Consider the following 21,059-nt stretch of genomic DNA (forward strand, 5'->3'; position numbering starts at 1 on the left):
CACCCTGAAGTGATCTGGGAGCCCTCAGCCGCATTCATCTCGTTAATATACAAAATATACTTCAGAGATTCCAAGAGCTTTAGGAGCTGTGTACCAGGAACTAGGATAAGAATAAAATACTTATTTTTTATTATATCGCAAAGGGTAAATTGGGGTGCCCAAATGAGGAAAGAAAGAGTTAAGATTCAATCATAGTTGGAGGGGCTACAAAGGATGGCTAGGAAAAAAAAAAAAGCAGATCCATAGGGTCAAATTAAGAAAGGCTATTACAGGGCACCAGGTTAGCTCAGTCGATTATCTTGTTTCTGGATTTTGGCTCAGGTAATGTTCTCAGGGTCATGATATCAAGCCCTGCATCAGGTTCTGCACTCAGTACAGAGTCTGCTTGAGATTCTCTCCCTCTCCCTTGCCCCTCCTCCAACTTGTGCATGCACACGTGCTGTCTCTCTCTCTAAAATAAATAAATAAATCTTTAAAAAAAGGAAAAAAAGAAAGACTTTACTGGCAAAGACAGATTAAGGAGGAGCTGTGCAGAATCTGTAAGAGGGTAGGTAGGGCCTTCACACTGAAGATATGGCTGCAGTGACCTGACTCTAAGGAGTTAGATTTTTAGCCTCACTAGAAAGGACTGGAGAATCCCAAAGTGGTTTCAAGTTTAAAGCATTAGGAATCAGATTTTCTATGATGATTATAGGCATTTGTTAATATTTAATGAAAAGAAGAAAACTGGATTCATAAATAAGCACTGATCTATAAATTACCTATCTGTAACTTGCTATCTGAGATTTCTGCTACTATTAATTAATTAGTCTAAGTCAAAGTTTCTCAGACTTTTTAACTATGACTCACAGTAAAATAAGTTTTACATTGCAATGTAATGTATAATATAAATGGTCAAACAAACTGAGAATTTTCACCAAGCAATATGTATCCCCCCTTTTAAGATCTATTCATTTGTTTGAGAGAGAGTGCAATGGGCAGAGGGAGAGGGAGAGAGGGTCTCAAGAAGACTCTGCGCTGAGTGTGGAGACTGACATGGGGCTCGAACTCACAACCCTGAGGTCATGACCTGAACCAAAACCAAGAGTCAGACACTCAATTGACTATGCCACTCAGGTGCCCCAATACATACCCTGTCTAACTGTAATGTTTCCATTCCATCCATTCCATTCCATTCCATTTCATTCCCTTTAAAAGGTTTATTTTAAAATGACTAAATTGATTGCATGATCAGTGAAGAGGTTGCTACCAATTGTCTGAAAGCATTATTCTAAGAGATTTACTAAAATTATGATGAGCATAAGATCAGTACGAAGAAGAGGTATAGGGGCAAAGTAAAGGGGTAAAGCTGTTCTGTCTCAAGGTTCATTCCAAGATGGGGAAACACTAATCTCTTTGATAATGGCAGCAGGGAGTTCCCATTAACTTTAAGATTTAAGAGAAGTCTTCTGTTTGGGAATGTCTTAAGTGGTTTTATCACTCAACTCCTTCTACATATAGAGTCATTTGTTTGGTAACAAATTATTTTTATTCAGCAGGACCTATTTCTAGGTCTTTTATTTCTTCCTTTTCATGTTGTTGACACTGTAGATATTTTAATAATCACTGATACATTTTCTATGAAATAAATTAGAAAAATGGAAAGAAGTGAAATCTTTCTCTCTTTTATATTATTGTCAAAGGTAGAAGGTGCAAATTATTGAGGATAATGAGTTTTCTGGATTTTTTTCCCCCTGTATCTCTGCACATGGAAGTGTAAGGAAGAATAAGCTCTAAATGAAGCAAAAGAAAGAAAGTGGTATTCCACTCTACATGATGTGGCAGTGTCAGGCAATGGCTGAGTCATGGGTCATGTATGTTTTTATTTCATACATATTCATTTACTGGGGTATATTTTTGTTTGTTGGTCGGTTTCTTCATTATTATTTTTTTTTAGAGAGGGACAAAGGAGAGGGGGAGGGGTAAGGGGAAAGGGAGAGAGAATCTGAAGCAGGCTCCACACCCAGCACAGAGCCCAGCATAGATCTAGCCCAAGGCAGGGCTCAATCTCGCAACCCTGCAATCATGGCCTGTGCCAAAATCAAGAATCAGACACTTAACTGACTGAGGCACCCAGGGGCTCCTGGGCATATTTCTGTTTCTGAGTATGGTGGATTAGTAAGGGGATGAGGAGTTGACATCATATATTCATTTGTTAATGTATTCATTCAATATTCATTTATCAACAAATAGGTTAGGTTTTATAGATACAGGAGTGAACAGACACATGCTCCCTTACCTCATGGAGCTAGACAAATGGGGGAAACCAGTATTAAACAAACATACAAATATCTTCACGCATATTATGATAAACTATGACAGGAACAGATTATGAGAAAGAAGAAACAGGAAGGACTCAATTTACATGGGGAGTGATAGTTTTAGGGAAGGTCTTGTGGAGTTGAGATATGGAAGCAAAGTAGGAGATGACAGGCAAAAATGACCTATTATTTAAAGTGTATGTCCTATGTTGACATAAAGCACAGAGTATTTTAGCATGCTTTGAAGAGCTAAAACTTCAGCTATAGAAATAAGTAATGTACAATTCCTTCAAGGAAGTGGAAGGGAAGACTCGAGGTAAAGAAGGAAAGTGAGCAGAGCTCCTTCCAAGGCACAGGTGGTCAGGACTGTGGGTTGCAGTCTGCTGATGTTGCAGGTTGCTTTGTGGTCCAATGGCAGAGAGACTGTTACCTACTTTGCAAAGCCGCCAGGGCCCATATTTATCAGTATCTCTTGGAAACCATCTTTGTATTTTTCTCACCTTCTCACCTACCACCCCCTCTATAGACAACATTAGTATCTCTTGTTACATGTATTGGCAGAATGTAAAGTGGTTGTATGTTGTAACAAATTATCTTACCAGTTGGAAACATCTTCTGGTCTAGGTTAGTTCCTCTTCCATTGGAAATTATTTGCCCTTCCTCTGAAACTTTCTGTCAAGGTTTTGCTAAACCATTATCTGGCATTTCTGTATTTACATTCAGGAGAGTGTTTAGGCAATATCATTTCCAATACTGTTTCTGTTTTTATATTGGTCTTTTGCTGAACACAGTATTTATAACATGTATAATTTAGGGGAGTGTCAGGAATGACTACACATGGGTACCCAACAAGGAGTGAAAATCAGAGAAAGAGATTGAAGTCAGACATTTATTTTCTAAAGGACCAGTTTTTTTCAGCCAGTTTTTCTGCCTTTTGGATTAGTCTATTCTTGGGCTGATGATTTGCGATAACACTGTCCATTCATGAAAGCAGATCTTGGATGGATTTTGGCACTTCTTTTGGTTCTCCTACAGTGCATGGTATAGAGCTCTATATGCTGTATAAGGGATTGCTGTATAAGAGATTACATCAACCTGTCCCTAGCTGCCCTTACATAGACTATGATGTGCAGTGCAGAGAGGGGGCCTGGTCGATCACATGATGGGTGAAGGTAAGCTGTTCTGGTGGCCCCAAGCCAGCATGTGCCTGAAAGAGCCTCAGAGAGATGATGAACAATGGACTAGGTATATGCATGAGAATCCATATTTTGGGATATAAGGTAAAATGGAAATATCCTACTGTTTTATGAAGTTCTCTCTTCTGTCTCCTGCCCTACAAAGGGCAGGAAATCTCCTCCCTTGGAAAGATTCTGTGAAGCAAGCAGGAGTTCCTTGAGTCACTGCAGAGTGTTTACATTCAGCAGAGTGTTTAGGCAATATCATTTCCAATACTGTTTCTGTTTTTATATTGGTCTTTTGTCAAACAAAATAGTTATAATATTTACAGTCTTTGGGAAGGTGAGGAAATAAGTAGTTTCCCCAACAGCTGAAGTTGTGTTTCTATGTCTGAACCCCAACTCTCAGGGACCCTCTCCTATGTGCCTAGTTATTCTAGTCACCTGCCAACCGGAGCAAAATTCTGCCCTTCAGCATTCATAGGAGACAATTTTCTAACCTCTTCTTGAATATCCCCGGTGATCTAATTGCTTCATGAATTAGCCATTTTCATTCTGGGACCACTTTAGTCTTTGGAAGATTTTTCTTGTATTTATTTTTTTTTATTTTTTATTTTTTTAAAGATTTTATTTATTTATCAGAGAGAGAGAGAGAGAGCGAGCACAGGCAGACAGAATGGCAGGCAGAGGCAGAGGGAGAAGCAGGCTCCCTGACGAGCAAGGAGCCCGATGTGGGACTCGATCCCAGGACGCTGGGATCATGACCTGAGCCGAAGGCAGCTGCTTAACCAACTGAGCCACCCAGGGGTCCCTTTTCTTGTATTTAAACACAGCTTATCCTTTCTATCTGAATCCCCAATTTTCTCCTTCTTTTTCTTTTTTCATTCTTGTTTAATGGACTGGCAGAAGACAAGTATCTTCGTTTTTCTTTTTTTATTGATGAATAGGCAACACACAATATCACATTAGTTTCAGGTGTACAACATAGTAGTCAACAACTCTGTGTTATGCTGTGCTCGTGTCAAGTGAAGCTACCATTTGTCACTATACAACACTGTTACAATAACACTGACTATATTCCCTGTGCTGTACCTTTTATTCCTATGACTTATTATTTCATAACTGGAAGCCTGTATCTCCCACTCTCCTTCACCCACTTTTCCCTTCCTCCCACCCCCTCCCTTCTGCCAACCACCAGTTTGTTCTCTGTATTTATGGGTCTGTTTCTCTTTTTGCTATTAGAGTCTTTCAAATTTGAAGGAAGTTCTTCTGGTTCCTCTTACTCTTTCTTTAGGTCATATAGCCACTATTTTTCAACTATTCCTTCTGGAATATGGTTACTGGACCTTATTGCTATTTTTACTTTACCTTCTTAGTATATAATATTGCTTTTCATTGCCCCTCTTAACATGACTATTCCACCAGGTACATGTTATGTCTCAGTTTTTTTCTTTGTTCCAAATGCCTATTTATTTTGAAGAAAATCTTAAGAATTATATGACCAAGAATATATATTCAATAAGGTTAATAAATTAGATACAGAAAACTAGGGCAAAGGAAAAAAAATGAAAACACACCTTTTAGTGACTGCTAATTACTTAGTGTAATTGTAAAAACTGTTACTTAATGCAGTTGGGTTTTATTTAATAGTTTACTGAGATTCCCGGAAGCCAAATTAACAAGGAAACATAGTAAGTTTTGTAGGTCTTGTGACCAGAATAAAGACAACATTTCAGTTCTTCAGAAGAGGCTATGTTTTCCCAGGGGTATTAAATTCTAAAATGTGTTTCTTACATGGATTCTTTATAGCTCGCAGAACATAATGAGAATGACCTTGCTATATGTCTGAAAAATGCAACATGATGTTCACATGACTATTTCTTATACTGACCTTTAGTAGATGCTCTTGGCATAACATTTGAGCACAATTCAGTAAAATCAATTTAACACTCTCCACCATTTCCTGACCCTAAATATTCTTACCACTTCATGTCACAGTCTGTGAATTGAATATTGTACACATAAAACCCTTTCTCCAAGGCAGATAAATCCAATCCAAATTATGGATTTGGTTGATTTTTTTTTTAATTTTTTATTTTTTATAAACATATATTTTTATCCCCAGGGGTACAGGTCTGTGAATCACCAGGTTTACACACTTCACAGCACTCAGCAAAGCACATACCCTCCCCAATGTCCATAATCCCACCCCCTTCTCCCAAACCCCCTCCCCCCAGCAACCCTCAGTTTGTTTTGTGAGATTAAGAGTCACTTATGGTTTGTCTCCCTCCCAATCCCATCTTGTTTCATTGATTCTTCTCCTACCCACTTAAGCCCCCATGTTGCATCACCACTTCCTCATATCAGGGAGATCATATGATAGTTGTCTTTCTCTGCTTGACTTATTTCGCTAAGCATGATACGCTCTAGTTCCATCCATGTTGTCGCAAATGGCAAGATTTCATTTCTTTTGATGGCTTCATAGTATTCCATTGTGTATATATACCACATCTTCTTGATCCATTCATCTGTTGATGGACATCTAGGTTCTTTCCATAGTTTGGCTATTGTGGACATTGCTGCTATAAACATTCGGGTGCATGTGCCCCTTTGGATCACTACGTTTGCGGATTTGGTTGATTTTGATGATGATCCATGGCACTTATATTTTCATCTTTGGTTTGGGTCCATTTCTATATAGCTGGAAAGCTATATAGATAGTAGGAAAACTAACACATATTAATTTAAACAATTATGATTATGTTGGGAGGGGCATGTAAACCATACTTAATGCCCCGGCTTCTTCTCTACCTCCTCCCAGAGAGTCCAGATTGATCTGCAGAGTTACTGTAGTTAGGACCTGGAGGGTGGGGCAGGCCTCTCCTGCTCAAAAAACTCTGTATGAAAAACCCTCCCCGGAGGAATGGGAGCGTCCCTTTGACCACGGGAAGGGACGTGCAGTTCCAGGAAACATTTGCCAAACCACAGAGATTGCAGGCCTACAGCCCATCCATTATTATCATCATTATTTAATGTCTTTCAAAGGTCAGAGCCAAAATAAATGGTCTGTCAGCCAAGTGAGCGACACCAGCCTTACCACAGGCATTGGAGGCCCTTTTGGTATTTAGTAGCAATGACTTGGGTCATATTCTTGTCTGATTCCATCAGTCTGGCTGGACTTCTGGTTTCTTCTGTCTTGCCACAATTGTTTTTTTTCTGTATTGGCTGTGCCCGCCCCCTGCATTACCCGCCCCCCACTTCCCCACCAAGTAACAGTTACTTGGTATGTGTTTTTCTTTTTTCAGAATTTAAACAATGAAAGGGATTGAATTAATTGTGCTAGTGAGTGATAAAAGTACTCAGGGAAGCTTTCTGGGGGTCCTGAATTTTGGGTTCTGGTCCACCTCTGAAATTCTACTCCCCTTGGGGATAAAGAATAGTATTGTGGTCAAAAGCATAGAGCTAAAACTCTTGAGTTCAAATCCTGATTCTGTCACTTAGTGTCTGAATAATCTTGGGCAATTTACTTAGCCTTTCTATGCTTCAGTTTCTTCATTATAAATTGGATTTAGTAATCAAAACCTCCTTCATAAATTTGAAATTTGATAATATATGAAAAGTGCTTGAAGCAGTACTTGTCTCAGTGTGTTAGCTGCTATTATTATTAGGCTGCAGAAATCATACCAAGATATCAGCCTTATATTGAGATCACCCTGGGTTGAGGCTGTTAGGGAAGGAAGTGCTTGGGATTGTCTTTGAAGATGGATAATGGGAAGCATGTCCCTCCCCCACCTACCCCACCCCCAGCCCCAGACCATCCAGTGATATGGATATTTTTTTCTCTCTGGGGATAAAATGGAGTGAAATTATGATGACTCAGAAGTGTCTGCATCCTAGGGCTCATGGCCAGCTTCAATGTTCCTTCTAACAGAAGGGATCTTCAGTTCAGGTATCTATAAATTTTGCTCCATCTGCTTACCAGGACCCAGTAACCAAGCTCAGGCTCTGTTGCCTGAGACAGGGGAACAAGGTAGCCTCATGGACTTTGAAACAGACCTATCTATCTGGCTCTGAATCTTAGGTTAGCTTGTTGACCTCTTTGAGTCTCAATTTCTTTCTCTATAAAACAGCAATTATAATTCTGACATTTCAGGGATGTTTTGGAGACTAAATCATATGGCACGTGTAAAATACTGCATTTATCTATCTATCTATTTATTTATTTATAAAGCCTCAGTGTAGGAAATAGTTGAGAGAAATGCTTTCAAATTTAATGTAGGGTGGGGGGGATCTTGTTAAGCTACAGATTCTGATTCAGCAGGTCTGGGCTGGGGCCTGAGTCTGCACTTCTCATCAGTCCTCAGGTGACACCAGTGCTGTGTCTGAGGAACCTCACAGTAGCACAGATCTGTATTTCCTCCCTTTGGATCTCATTATCACCTTTTAGATTCCTGTTAGTCTTTTAATAGTCTCTTACCACACACATATACTTCTAGGATCATCATTTAGAGAAATAGCAAGGGCTATATGTTATCACACCCCTTAGGGTGCTTTCCCTTATGCAGCGTAGGCAGCATGGTGGAGGTCTAGGAGAAACCTATCTTAGGCATTTTGTCAGAATTCCCATTGAACCTGGGATCCCAAACTGTTTTCTATAACAACTCCTGTCTGTTGACAGCCTCCTGAATCTGGGTCCCTCTGTGATGTAGATTGCAAATCAGTTAGTTTGGGGAAGTTTTCTTTGTTTTTCTCTTTAGAGTTTGGAGGAAGTTGACTTGAAGACTGTGCTTCTGCCCTCACTAAGCACCTTTGATATTTTTAGAGCTATGTGTTCCAACTACTAGCCTTCTCTAGGTTCATTAGATTATGTTCTCTCCAATATACACGGATGGAACAGTATATCTTTGTTCTTTTTTATTTCATACACATTTATGAGTGCTTGTGGCATATTCTTTGATTGGTTTTAGATTTTATCAGGTTTTTCAGATTTACTTTTGAGAACCCTCCTCACTGTTGTTTCTCTGTAACATTTGGATTTTTTTTTTAAAAGATTTTATTTATTTATTTGAGAGAGATCAAGAGAGCTTGAGCAGTGAGGAGAGGGAGAAACAGGCTCCCTCCTGAGCAGGGAACCTGACGAGGGCTCAATCCCACGACCCTGAGATTATGACCTGAGCTAAAGGCAGATGCTTAACTGACAGAGGCACCCAGGTGCCCCACATTGGGTCTTTTAAATATTTTAACTTCTTTTTTTCTTTCCTGCATTACTTCCTGGAACTTTTTTTTTAGCCTGGACCATCATCAGGGTCAGATGCATCTGCTGTGTACATTTTGAGAATTGGCCCTCATCATCCTCAGGCAACTTTTCTTGAAGTAAAAAATGCAAAGGTGACTAATCTCTTTGGGTTATATCCCTTTGAACTAGAGATATGGAGAAGAAATAATAGCTTCCTCCTCCTTCTTCTTTTAAAAAAAATTATTTTTAAATTAAAGCAAACCCTTTGTTTTAGAACACTCCAAATTGTCTATAAGTTAGAGCTTGGTCATCAGCCATGTTACAAAGCAAAGCAAGTCTACATCAGTCTTTTAGACTTTCCTTGGTCCTATTTCTTGAAGAGTTTCTCCTGCCTGACGGGGCTCTACCTAATAGGCTTGCCAGTTTGGGGAATAATTTGAAAATAGTCCCAGGTGGGGGTGCCTGGGTGGCTCAGTGGGTTAAGCCCCTGCCTTCGGCTCAGGTCATTATCTCAGGGTCCTGGGATCAAGCCCCGCATCGGGCTCTCTGCTCAGCAGGGAGCCTGCTTCCTCCTCTCTCTCTCTCTGCCTCTCTGCCTACTTGTGATCTCTCATTAAAAAAAAAAGAAAGAAAAGAAAAGAAAATAGTCCCAGGTAAGAACCCAGGTATTTTGAAAGTTAAGATGGAGGAGTATTGCAGGGGGAGAAAAATAGGGAAAATATTTGATGCAAAGAAAAGTCAGAGGAGCCATTAATATTTTCACCTTATCTAGATATATCCATCAGGGTCATAATAGTAAAACAGCACACTTAGTAATAAAGGATAACTTACAAAGGTGGGTGTATGGAAACCCAGAACTACTTATAGCTGAGTTATTGCCCCTGGGCCCAAAAGTGACCTTGGCTGGGAGGAGCCTGATCTCACAATTCTTCCCCCACACTTTTAATTTCTCATTTCCAGCCAGAGCTTTCTGTTGGAACAATCCAACAGGAAGGCAGAGTGCACACAGTTCATGCTGGGCAGCCTCCTGCGGCAGATAGCAGGATGAAGACGGGTGGACAGAGGACTGAGAGGGGTAAATAGAAGCTGATTAGCTCACTAGTTTTACACTTTCTTTTGAAAGACTTGTTCACCTGGAGACAATATCAGTATTGAGAACTCCTTGAGGGAAGACACTGGCCTCCCCACTTATATGTGGGACACTGTTTAAAGGATTGTTAAGTGAATAAATGAGACTGCTCATCTTCTTCCATTCTCCTGACTGGCACTTGGGGTGGCCGGGGATAGCTGGGCGCTGCTGTCTTGATGGAACGCTTGTGTTGTGAATGCAAGGCACCTCAAAGTCACGGCTAACCCACGCAGACATTAACACTTCCTGACCATGTAACTATTCTACTTTTAATAGTCTCATTAATAAAACTGCTAAACAAAGTTAGAACCTACTGTATTAATACCTTGAGTCTTTTTGTTTTGTTTTTATAAATACCGAGATTTTGCTGGGCAAGGTATTCATGAATCTTTAGCCCTTCTCAGTGACTTAAAAAAAAAAAAAAAAAAGATTTACTTAAATAAATAAATACAGATAAAAAAGATTTACTTATTTATTCTAGAAGGAGAGAGAGAATGGTGGGGAGGGGCAAAGGGAGGGGGATACAAGCATACTCCCTGCTGAGTAGGGAGCCCAAAGCCAGGCTCTATCCCAGGACCCTGAGATCATGATCCGAACGAAAATCAAGAGTATGATGCTTAGCTGAGCCATCCAGGCACCCTCTTTCTCGGTGACTGTTAAATCTAACCCTGTTATTTCTCTTCTTACCAGTGCCCCACTGGCCAGGAGATGGGTAAGCTGTATAATTTGGGAACCCATGTGACCTTTGATTCTTTCCCAGGCTGCTTCAAGAGAAGAACACACAAAGGGCTAAATTAGCTTAACTATCTTTAGTAGCTTTAAAAGAAGGCCTATGAATAATGCCAGATTTCTCTTAACTGTCCAGAGAGCAGGAGCTCAAAATATAAATGAATTTATTAGGTATACATTTTGGGAAAGTTCCTCATGCAATCCAATTGTCATCCCTAATGATTCTTAGACATTAGTATTTTGCAGGAAGGGATAGAGCTAAATGCTGCAGGTGACTAGTTTGGAGGCACCTGGGGTTCTTGAAGTACTCAGGTGTAAGGGCAGAAGAAAGTACATTGGTGGGGAGGGGAATGAGTCTCTTTTCACTCAGAGCTTCACTATTGCCTGAGGGATCTCAGGGCTTTTGTGTATCTGTGTGTGTGTGTGTGTGTGTGTGTGTATGTGTGTCTGTGTGTGTCTATGTGTGTGTGTGTCTGTGATGTGGGGAGATAGGAGAAGTGGGGGAGCCTCAGAATCCTTTAAACCTCCAGGAAAAAAATGACTTTATCCTTTGTTAAATTGAATTGGGTCCTTAAATTCTATTTGATCTTTCTTTGAAGTTCTGATAGGTTTCTTTGCATACAGTTTGTTAATGTGTTTTTGAAGATCATCTTATTCTCCTAAAAGCTGTTGCTGTTTTACATACTTCAAATCCGAATGGAGTATTGATTCAGTTTTTGCAAGGATTATAACTCTTGGAGGCCTTTTTTATAGATCTATTTTCAGGGCCTCCAAAGACAGAATAGGCATGGCTGGCTCACATGTATCCCTCACATTACCCAGAATGACAGGCATTCTCTGCTCCCATTTACACCCCCTGCTGTTAAGGTCCCTCTGTTAATGGGTTTCCAAGTTAGGCTCATGACATCTCTGGCTAAGGCTCTAGACCTACAAAAGAATGCATTTTTTTTTTTTTTTTTTTTTTTTTTGCTTCATCAGGATTTGAGATTTAAAAAAAGCTTTTGTTTCTAGTTTCTTCACATGTCATAACAATTTTGGATTTGACATTTTTGCTTTTGGTATGGGGGTGAAGGGCTAGGACCACTGGAAAAGCTACTTGCAGGCCTGCAGTTGAAGTTTCTACTACAAGTATGTTTTGTTTGGCAAGCAGGGACTGCCCCCCTCCAACCCTAGTTATATTAAACTGCTTCACTTGGAGCACGCACATTCCTGTTTGTCTCAGGTTCTGTTACTGCCTATTGTTAAATTAGTTCTCCTGGGGACGTCTGGTCTTTTATATTCTGTCTTTTCCTAAACACTTTAAAAAATGGTTGTGTTTTCCAGAATAATTATACCTGTTTTTACTTTTGGCTTGGGACTTAGCTACTTGCGTAAATCAAATGATTCTTTATTTATTATGTACAAATAATAAAATTAACAATTGTATAGTTCTTTAGAGCTTATGAGATATTTTTATTTAATTCATTGGATTATCACAATAATCCCATAGCTAGGCAGGGGAGTATTTTTCTCCGTATTATGGATAGGAGGTTATATAACATGGTGATTAAGAGTATAGGCTCTGGAGTTAGACAATTTGTTTGAATTTCATCTTTTGTAATTACTAGCTTAGTCTCAGCTAATAAACCTGCTCAGTTCCTCATCTGTAAAATGAGTATATACTACCTATTTTATAGTGTTGTTATAAGATGTAAATAATGAATTCATACAAAGTAATTAGAACAGTGCCTGGCATGTAGTAAGTGCTCAATAAATCTTAACTATTATTATTATTAATAGTATATGAAGAAATGGAAACTTGGAAAAATTAAGAAATCTACAACAGCCAGTTGGCAGGAGCTTTGGGACTTTCACCAAGGTTTAGAGGTGTCTGACATTGTTTTTTTTTCTCCTCCATATTTACTACTGATTTCCATATGTGCTTTGTGGGGACTGTAAGATGAATCATCCTTTCATTTTTTGGCTTCCTTATCTTCATTTTCTTTTGTTTCCTCATATTTAGAACTCTTGGGTATTGTCTGTCCAGCCATGGGCTCCATCTGTCAGAATTCAGCAAAGTGTAGGGATGTCCACGTCCCTGCAGGTGGGCTCTCCTGGACACTGAGCTTCTGGGGCTTCTGGGGTCCCTCTGAATTCTATCCAGATAGATAGTCTGGAAAAATTAACATTGTGTTTAAAGTAAAAGTATCCTATTGTTGCCATATGCAAGACATTTAAAAAAATAATCAATAAGCATATATTTCTCAGTGCTTTAGTTTCTTTCCTCTTAAAAGGGAGGATACTTGGGGCGCCTGGGTGGCTCAGTGGGTTAAAGCCTCTGCCTTCGGCTCAGGTCATGATCTCAGGGTCCTGGTTTCGAGCCCCGCATCGGGCTCTCTGCTCAGTGGGGAGCCTGCTTCCTCCTCTCTCTCTCTGTGCCTGCCTCTCTGCCTACTTGTGATCTCCTCTGTCAAATAAATAAAAATATTTAAAAAAAAAAAAAAGGGAGGATACTTAACTTTTGGTGATCTCATTTGTCGTTTCACATCCCTTGGAGGTAGTGAGAAAATAGGTTATATTATCTCCAGGATTGGGGCCAGGAGAGGAGTAATGAAGTCCAGTGTGAAAAGAGCAAAGGCTATGGAGTCAGGCGGAGGAGGTTCAAATGGCTTTTCCACTTTCTGTTATATGTCTACAAGTCCCATTTTCCTCATCTGTGTGAGGAGGATAACTTGAGGAGATACTGCTGGCAGAAGAGATTATGCCAGATACTTAGCATGTAAAGGTGGCTGCTGTTGATGTTGCTGGGGAGGTGACTTCACACTGACTGAGGGTGACAGAGAGACTCAGGTCTTAACCGAATGCTCTGTGGATTTCCTCACCTGCATGTATTATTTCTTTACATTTTAAAATCTAGGTGTTTTGACCTTTTATTTATTTTTTAAATTCATTTTTTATTATATTATGTTAATCACCACCCAGTACATAGTTAGTTTTTGGTATATATATATATATTTTAATTTTTTATTTTTTATAAACATATATTTTTATCCCCAGGGGTACAGTTCTGTGAATCACCAGGTTTACACACTTCACAGCACTCAGCAAAGCACATACCCTCCCCAATGTCCATAATCCCACCCCCTTCTCCCAAATCCCCTCCCCCCAGCAACCCTCAGTTTGTTTTGTGAGATTAAGAGTCACTTATGGTTTGTCTCCCTCCCAATCCCATCTTGTTTCATTGATTCTTCTCCTACCCACTTAAGCCCCCATGTTGCATCACCACTTCCTCATATCAGGGAGATCATATGATAGTTGTCTTTCTCTGCTTGACTTATTTCGCTAAGCATGATACGCTCTAGTTCCATCCATGTTGTCGCAAATGGCAAGATTTCATTTCCTTTGATGGCTGCATAGTATTCCATTGTGTATATATACCACATCTTCTTGATCCATTCATCTGTTGATGGACATCTAGGTTCTTTCCATAGTTTGGCTATTGTGGACATTGCTGCTATAAACATTCGGGTGCACGTGCCCCTTTGGATCACTACGTTTGTATCTTTAGGGTAAATGCCCAATAGTGCAATTGCTGGGTCATAGGGCAGTTCTATTTTCAACATTTTGAGGAACCTCCATGCTGTTTTCCAGAGTGAGTTTTTGGTATATTTTTAATGTGCCTGTAATGGGCAGGTCATTTGGCTGTGTGTTTAGCAAGGCCATTTGCAATGCCCATCACATCAAAGTCCCAAGTTTACCTCATGTCACAAACGAAGGTAGTGAATCCACATGACCAACAAGGAATGTGACACAGAACTCTCTCATGGTATTGGGGCAGCTATTCTCAGAAAGTGAAAGCAGCAGGTATTTATTATTTACTATGTTGCTCAGCATTGTGTGAGGTTGAGAACACAATAGAAACACCAGAGTTTGTCTGTCTCTAATAAGACTGACAATTTTCCAGGGAAAACAGATGTGATCAAAAGCTGACACAGTTAAAGAACGGTAATAAACACCGGGATTTAGTCACAATAGTTAAGTGGGCTCTCATAGACTGGTGGATAAAAAGACAAGTAAACCTACACTTAAAGCATGGTTTGATAAATGAGAATAGAATAATTAGTATACAGGAATGCAGAGGAGGTGTTATGTGGTGTGTGTGCATATAGGTGGTAGTGTGGGTTCCAGGGAGGGACAGTGGTTGAGTTGGTCCTGGTGACTAGTGGGGGATGCTGGAGAGGGGATTATTGAGTAAGGAGGACTGAAAAACGCACTTTGAAAGGGACTGAGAGATGAAAGAGCTTAAGGATGATAAAGAAAAGTATTTGTTTGGTATTCCTGGTCCGAACTTAGGGTTTCCAGGGTTAGTGGTAGGAGAGCAGACTGGAGAGGTGACAGAGGGATGTCATTAAAGACACTGTGTCATTATGGACTTAAGGGCATGTTGAGAAATAAGAGCATCAGGGTGTTGGCAACCAAGCAGGCCAGAAATGATTATCAGCTTCAGAATGATCACTCCAGGAGGATCTTCCAGTAAAAATAGGTAAGAAATAATAAGGGCCTGAATCAAGTCTTAGGAGAAAGAAAAAAAAAAATGAATGGGTGGATGGATGAATAGTAGAGTGAGTAAATGGATGATCCTAACTGTAATTGTTGTAGAAGTTCAGAGAAAGAGGATGCCTTAGTAAGAACAATATTTGAGGAATACTTTATGAGGGAAGAAGATTTGAGTGGTCAGCCCAGTGACTTGTCCATAGTAGGGAGTTGGTAAGCCAGGTATTGACTGGCTATAGGATTTATATGAGAGAAGATAGGGAGTAATACCAGGTTGCACAAATGTGTGAGATGGTCAAGGAGACAAATCTAATTGGAAAAGAGTGGTAGATAATATGATTTCATATGCAAATTGGTTGCACATTTTAGAAGGCTTTGAAATGCCAGATTGAGGATCTTAAGCTTATTTCATTAATTAGTAGGAAGCCATTGAAGATTCTTAAACACATATTTTGACATACTCAGTTTGGATTAGAACTGTGTTTGTGTGTTGGGCCTCTTCATCATGGTTGGAGGAAGATGTGTCTAGGGAGATGATGCTAGTGCATGATCTTTCTTGATGAAAGGGATGTGAAATGACAAGACTTTCATGATGATTTTTATCTTTAATGGAAATGCCATACAGATGGCATTACTTTTGGACTGGAGGATAAAGTTGCATGACCTTACTTTGGCTGTACGGTTACTAGAAAAGTCCACTGTGAGGAAACAAAGAAAGACAAATGAAGGGAGGGATGAGTGAGTACCCATATAAGATTTTTGGTGATACTAGTCTAGAGAGGGATGGAGCAAATAAAAAGATGGAAGAAACTGCTTGCCGTATGGAGTCTTTTATGGAGAGCAAGTACATGGCATGCATAGCCAGAATCCTTGTTAACACAGTGCCTCAGGCAGCTTTTGTCAAATGATTAGAGTTAGCACTGGAATTCAAAACTGACATGCCTGGAGTAAGAAATGAATGAGAAATAAATTATGACTGTACTCATAGTGCAAATCAATTTTCACTTTTTCAGGTGGAACTTGCGGAAATCTGTGCCAAGAGTGAGCGTTATATTGGCACTGAAGGAGGAGGGATGGACCAGTCCATATCATTTCTTGCAGAAGAAGGAACTGTATGTGATACTGAGCTATTTGGAAATATCAACTAGGGAAAGTTCATATGAAGAGGTTCTGGGCAGTCAATTCTATTAGGTTCTGTTGTATACGGTATTTACATCTACTTTGTAATTCAGGGCTGCTACCAGTTCATGTAATCTGTTTCACATTGATCACCTCTTCCTCAGGCTTCCAGAATCATACCTCAGATCTGTTTTTCTCTTGTGCCTAGTTATTGCCCCCTTCTTTCTCTCTTCATTGTTAAGATGAGATTTCTCAACTCCCTAGTTTTTGGGACCACCTTTCCCACTCTGGTCCCGAATCACTCATTTCATGGCATTTTCATAATCTCTTGTTGGTTTTAAACCCAAATGTTAACTTCTCTTACCACATATATTCACAACCCCTCTTTTTATAATTTACTCTTTGGTATCATTTTTCTCTGTCAACATTTTTGGGGCTTCAGTGGTGGGGAAAAGAATGTTGACAGGAAGCCAGGGATGAATTCTTTAGCTGGATACCACTTCCCCTTGGCTATCAACTCCCTTAGGCAGGGTAGAGGTTTTGGTTGTTGCCCATAAACTGCCCATTTCCAAAATAGAAGCAGACATTTCTTTAAAGTCTTTTCCTAGATTTTCATCAGATTCCTACAAGCTTGACTATTTTCTAAGAATACCTGGATATCTTCTTATTAAGAATATTTATTTTTGATTCCTCTAAGCCAAAGACATGAACCATGAGGAAATGTGGTTTAATGTTAAGAAAATACTCTGGGTGTTTTGGATGAGACCTGACAAGCAGACATGGTGGCAAAAGTGCTGATGTTAATGTAAGTTAGCTATAGAGTCTGAACAAAGTCCAAATTCTTTGAGCTTGCAAAGCACGTCACAGTCTGGCTCCTGCTTTACCTCTGCATTCTACCCTCTCACCAACTCTCAACCCTCAAACTCTGAGCTCCAGGCAAGTTTCAATACCCAAGGCTTTATTAACACCTCATGTTTCTTTGCCTCCAAACTTGTGTTTGCTTTTCCCTCTTTTGGATATCCTGTTTGGGTCAAGAAATCCTCTGTCTGCTCTACTCTTGCTCAGCCTTTAAGACTCAGTGTAGATTTTCCTTTTTTCAAAGGAGCCTGCACTAGGTGATCAGGTGCTTCAACCATGTGTTTATAAAGCAGCGTGGGCTTTTCGACCATTGAAACACAACCTAGGAATGTATTTGTCCATTTGATTGTCTTTCCTGCTGGATAGTAAGCTCTACGAGGACAAGGACAGTGTCTTTCTTCCTCACTGTTATATCTCCAGTGCCTAGTACAGTGCCTGGAAGTCAATAAATAATATTTGAATTGAATGAATGCATTTTTATGAAAAAATTTTGCTACAGTAAATAAATAAATAAATGATTAAACATTTTCTGAATTCTAATACATTATATCTCACTTGTCTTTTTTGTTCCAATAGGCCAAGTTGATAGAATTTAGTCCTCTGAGGGCAACTGATGTGAAACTCCCAAGTGGAGCAGTATTTGTGATTGCCAACAGTTGTGTGGAAATGAATAAGGCAGCAACTTCTCATTTCAATATCAGGGTGATGGAGTGTCGGCTGGCTGCAAAGGTATGAACTTGGCAAACTAGTGAAACTTGGAATAGGCTTTCTCTTGTCCTTTTTTTTTTTCCTCTCTGCTACTCTGTCTCTTTCCCTCAAGTTACAAGCATCATTCTGACTGGAGTACTATTCTAAATGAAGGTCTCTGAGTAGAGAACAATTTGATTCCAAACTCAGGAGATAAATAAACCTACTAGATGTGCCCTGCAACCTTGAGGTAAGGTTCATTGAAGCTAAATGAACTTCACAGTTGAGTCTTCTAGGGTGGCCCTGGGGAGAAGAGGATAGCTTATATCTGTGAAGCATAGGCCATGGGTTAGGTAAGGGTGGAGAAAGATAGTTGGAGGTGATTGATGGGAAGTGACCATAACTGATCTTGTTACCTTGACAAATGTGACGGTAGCCTCAACAGCTGGTCCTCTTGGATGTACCATTTTTGTAGTGGGCCATCACTGGTCACTCTAAAAATACAGGCTTAATGTAATACTCCTGTGCCCAAAAGACTTCTACGTGTGTGCAAAGGAAACAGAAACCTGAAGGGAGTCTTGGCAGTCTTCTGTTCCACAATTTAGAAGACCCTTGCCAGTCAAACCTTCAACCTACATAGGAAGTATTCATTGAATACCTCTTGTATGCCTAAGACCGTGAAGATATACAAAAGGATATAAGACATAAAAATAGAGAGAGTAGAGTGGAGAGTTAAAATTAGAGGATGTGAAGTAGGAAATGGTTAGTATGTGATCAGGTGGTAACAGAAGTGAAATGTTGTGGAGGATCCAGAAAGGTATATGATCTGACCAGAAAGGTGGAGAGAACTAAGGCTAGGAGCCAGAGGTTTCTGGCTTAGGAGCTGTACTGTGCTTTCTCCTAGTTAGAATGGTGGTTTAGAAATTTAAATCTGATCCAATAATTCCCTTGGTTTACACTTTTCAAAACTTTTTTTTATCTCCTTAGAATAAAGTAAAAATTCCTTGTCATTGCCTAGAAAGCCTTGCAAGATCTGATGGCTGTGCACCTCATCCTCTTCTTGTCTTAGCATCCCCTACTCCCTTTACACTTCAGCCATAATGCTCATTCCCACCCCAGGGACTTTACACATGCCCTGAACACTCTTCCCCTAGCCTGCTTTGAAGTCTCAGGCAAAATGTCCCCCAGGAAGCCTTCCTTGACCTCCATACTCCCAGACTAAGGTAAGTCTCTCTTCTATTTCATAGCTCTTATTACAGAATTTATCACATTGTTTAATGTCCATTTCCTCCTTTTGATTCAGTTTTATCTGAGAGCCAGGGCTGGGTCCATCTTGCTAACTCTTATATCTCTAATGCCTGGCATAGTGTTTAGGCCAAAACAGGCACAGGATAAACATTTGTTGAATAAATGAATGACTACTCCCTGTGTTGCCTGCCCTGTCATATTTATTTTGCCTACTTTTACAATATTGTACAAGTGAATATTGGACTAGTTACTCTGGACATATCTAAAGTATGGGGTCATCCCTTGTGACTGACTTGCCACTTCACCCTACTTCCATCCCCTGAAGTTGTGAAGTTAAGAAGAGTAAAGATGTGAGGAACCACTAAAATAAAAGTTGTTTTTTCTGGAAAATTTTGGTGTTAACATTTTTTTTTTAAAATCATGATTTAAATGTTTAAAATTGGAATTTACTCATTCAAATAATTTCTAAAAATTATTTAAAGGAAATGTTTTAATATTAAACTCTTGATGTTATCTGATCAGTGCCTACATGAGAAGTAGTGCAGCAAACTTTAATATCAAGGCTTCAGTGAACTATATTTTCCTTTATGACAAGCTTCCTCTTTCAGGAGATGGAAGAAATTAGTGTCTTATTTGTTTGAGGGCTTATTCGGGCTGACTTTACTTTGAGATTGATGAGTAGGTGTTGCCTTCCTGAGGAGACTTCAAGCATACACAACATTGTTTTTGAAGTCTTATCACAAAATGAGATAGCCTCTACGAGATCTGTGGGTGAGCTCAGCAAGTATGAGATGGAAATGGGTTCACCTTGTAACTCCTGTCTTCCTGAGATGCAAGGAGAGAGAGGAATACAGTGCTGGTGCTGAATCTCTAGTGAAAGTTGTCAGGATAGGGAAATGGTCAGAGTTGACTGGAAAAAGGGCATCTCTTTTGGGAGCAGTTGTATGTAGAAATTTTAATCCACTGCAGAGCCTCCTCAAGAACCGGAGTTGACAGCTCCCTGGGAGTCTGATAGATACTCTGCTCAGTGAAATTGGCATCTGAACTTTGCTCTTTGCTGCTCACTCCTCCCAGTGGGAGCATACTCTGACCTTACCTGTCTTTTAAAATTTGGAAGAAAGTAAAGTGAAAGACTTTATCAAGATGGAAAATGTTTCTTAAATCCTGTTGCTGCAAACTACTAGAATCCAAGGTTCTGTATAATAAATAAAACTAAAATAAAGATAAAACTGCTAATATGATCATGGTGTTAAGCATACACTTTTGCCTAGGTGGGGTGCCTGGGTGGCTGAGTCATTGAAGCGTCTGACACTTGGTCTCAAGCCCCACATGAGGCTCCATGCTAGGCATGGAGAAAGAAGGAAAGAAGGAAAGAGAAATAAAGATTAAAAAAAAAAAATACACTTTTGCCTAAGAACATAGGCTGGAATTCTGCTAAGCATATTTTCCTTCCAATATGGTTCCATTCTTTTATTTATATGTGAATGAATATAATTGTTGTTTGGAAATGATCTCATTAAATTGGGAAATAAACCTCCCATGTAAAAAGGTAAAGAACATTGTTCTAATCTGGACAAACTTTCTTTTTTCAGACAGTAGAAATGAAATGTCAGGGCAGAAATGACTAATTAGGAGAGTTTTGAAAACGACACTGATCAAATGGAGGTCTACACAGCAAAACTGTAACAAGTGACACTTATTTTCCCACTCTGCTCCCAGGTCTCCAAGCTCCTCTTATGAAAACGAGTGCCTTTTGTATCTATGTAACACAGGGAAGTGCACCGAACCAAAGAAGATGGTTTTTCTTTGTTTTACTTTCATGTTGATAGTTTCATCTGTATCCTTTCTGTCCCTCTTTCTTTCTCCCTCCTCCTCTCTTTCTAGTAGCTTCCAAAAACTAACTGATGCGGATTCATTGAAAGAGTCTTATAGAGCCATTTCAACTAAAATTAAGAACATTTCAAAGCAAACTCAGTAGAGATTTATAATTATGACTTACGTAAGTGATACTTTTATGTGAAGCACATTTTTATGTTCTTAAATTA

The 21,059-nt window shown here is 39.6% G+C and overlaps 1 protein-coding gene across 9 annotated transcripts in view; it reads left to right on the forward strand.

Annotated features, from left to right (window-relative positions):
- GALK2 (galactokinase 2) overlaps window positions 1–21,059 on the forward strand; it is a 112,052-nt gene that overhangs the window by 55,440 nt on the left and 35,553 nt on the right. For all 9 annotated transcript variants that reach the window (XM_032343665.1, XM_032343668.1, XM_032343667.1 and 6 more), the window contains 2 exons: window positions 16,116–16,214; window positions 17,656–17,808. In XM_032343665.1, coding sequence (XP_032199556.1) covers window positions 16,116–16,214; window positions 17,656–17,808 — 252 coding nt within the window. The remainder of the gene's footprint in view (window positions 1–16,115; window positions 16,215–17,655; window positions 17,809–21,059) is intronic.

This window comes from Mustela erminea, chromosome 5 (genome assembly GCF_009829155.1).
Source record: "Mustela erminea isolate mMusErm1 chromosome 5, mMusErm1.Pri, whole genome shotgun sequence".
Taxonomy (NCBI): domain Eukaryota; kingdom Metazoa; phylum Chordata; class Mammalia; order Carnivora; family Mustelidae; genus Mustela; species Mustela erminea.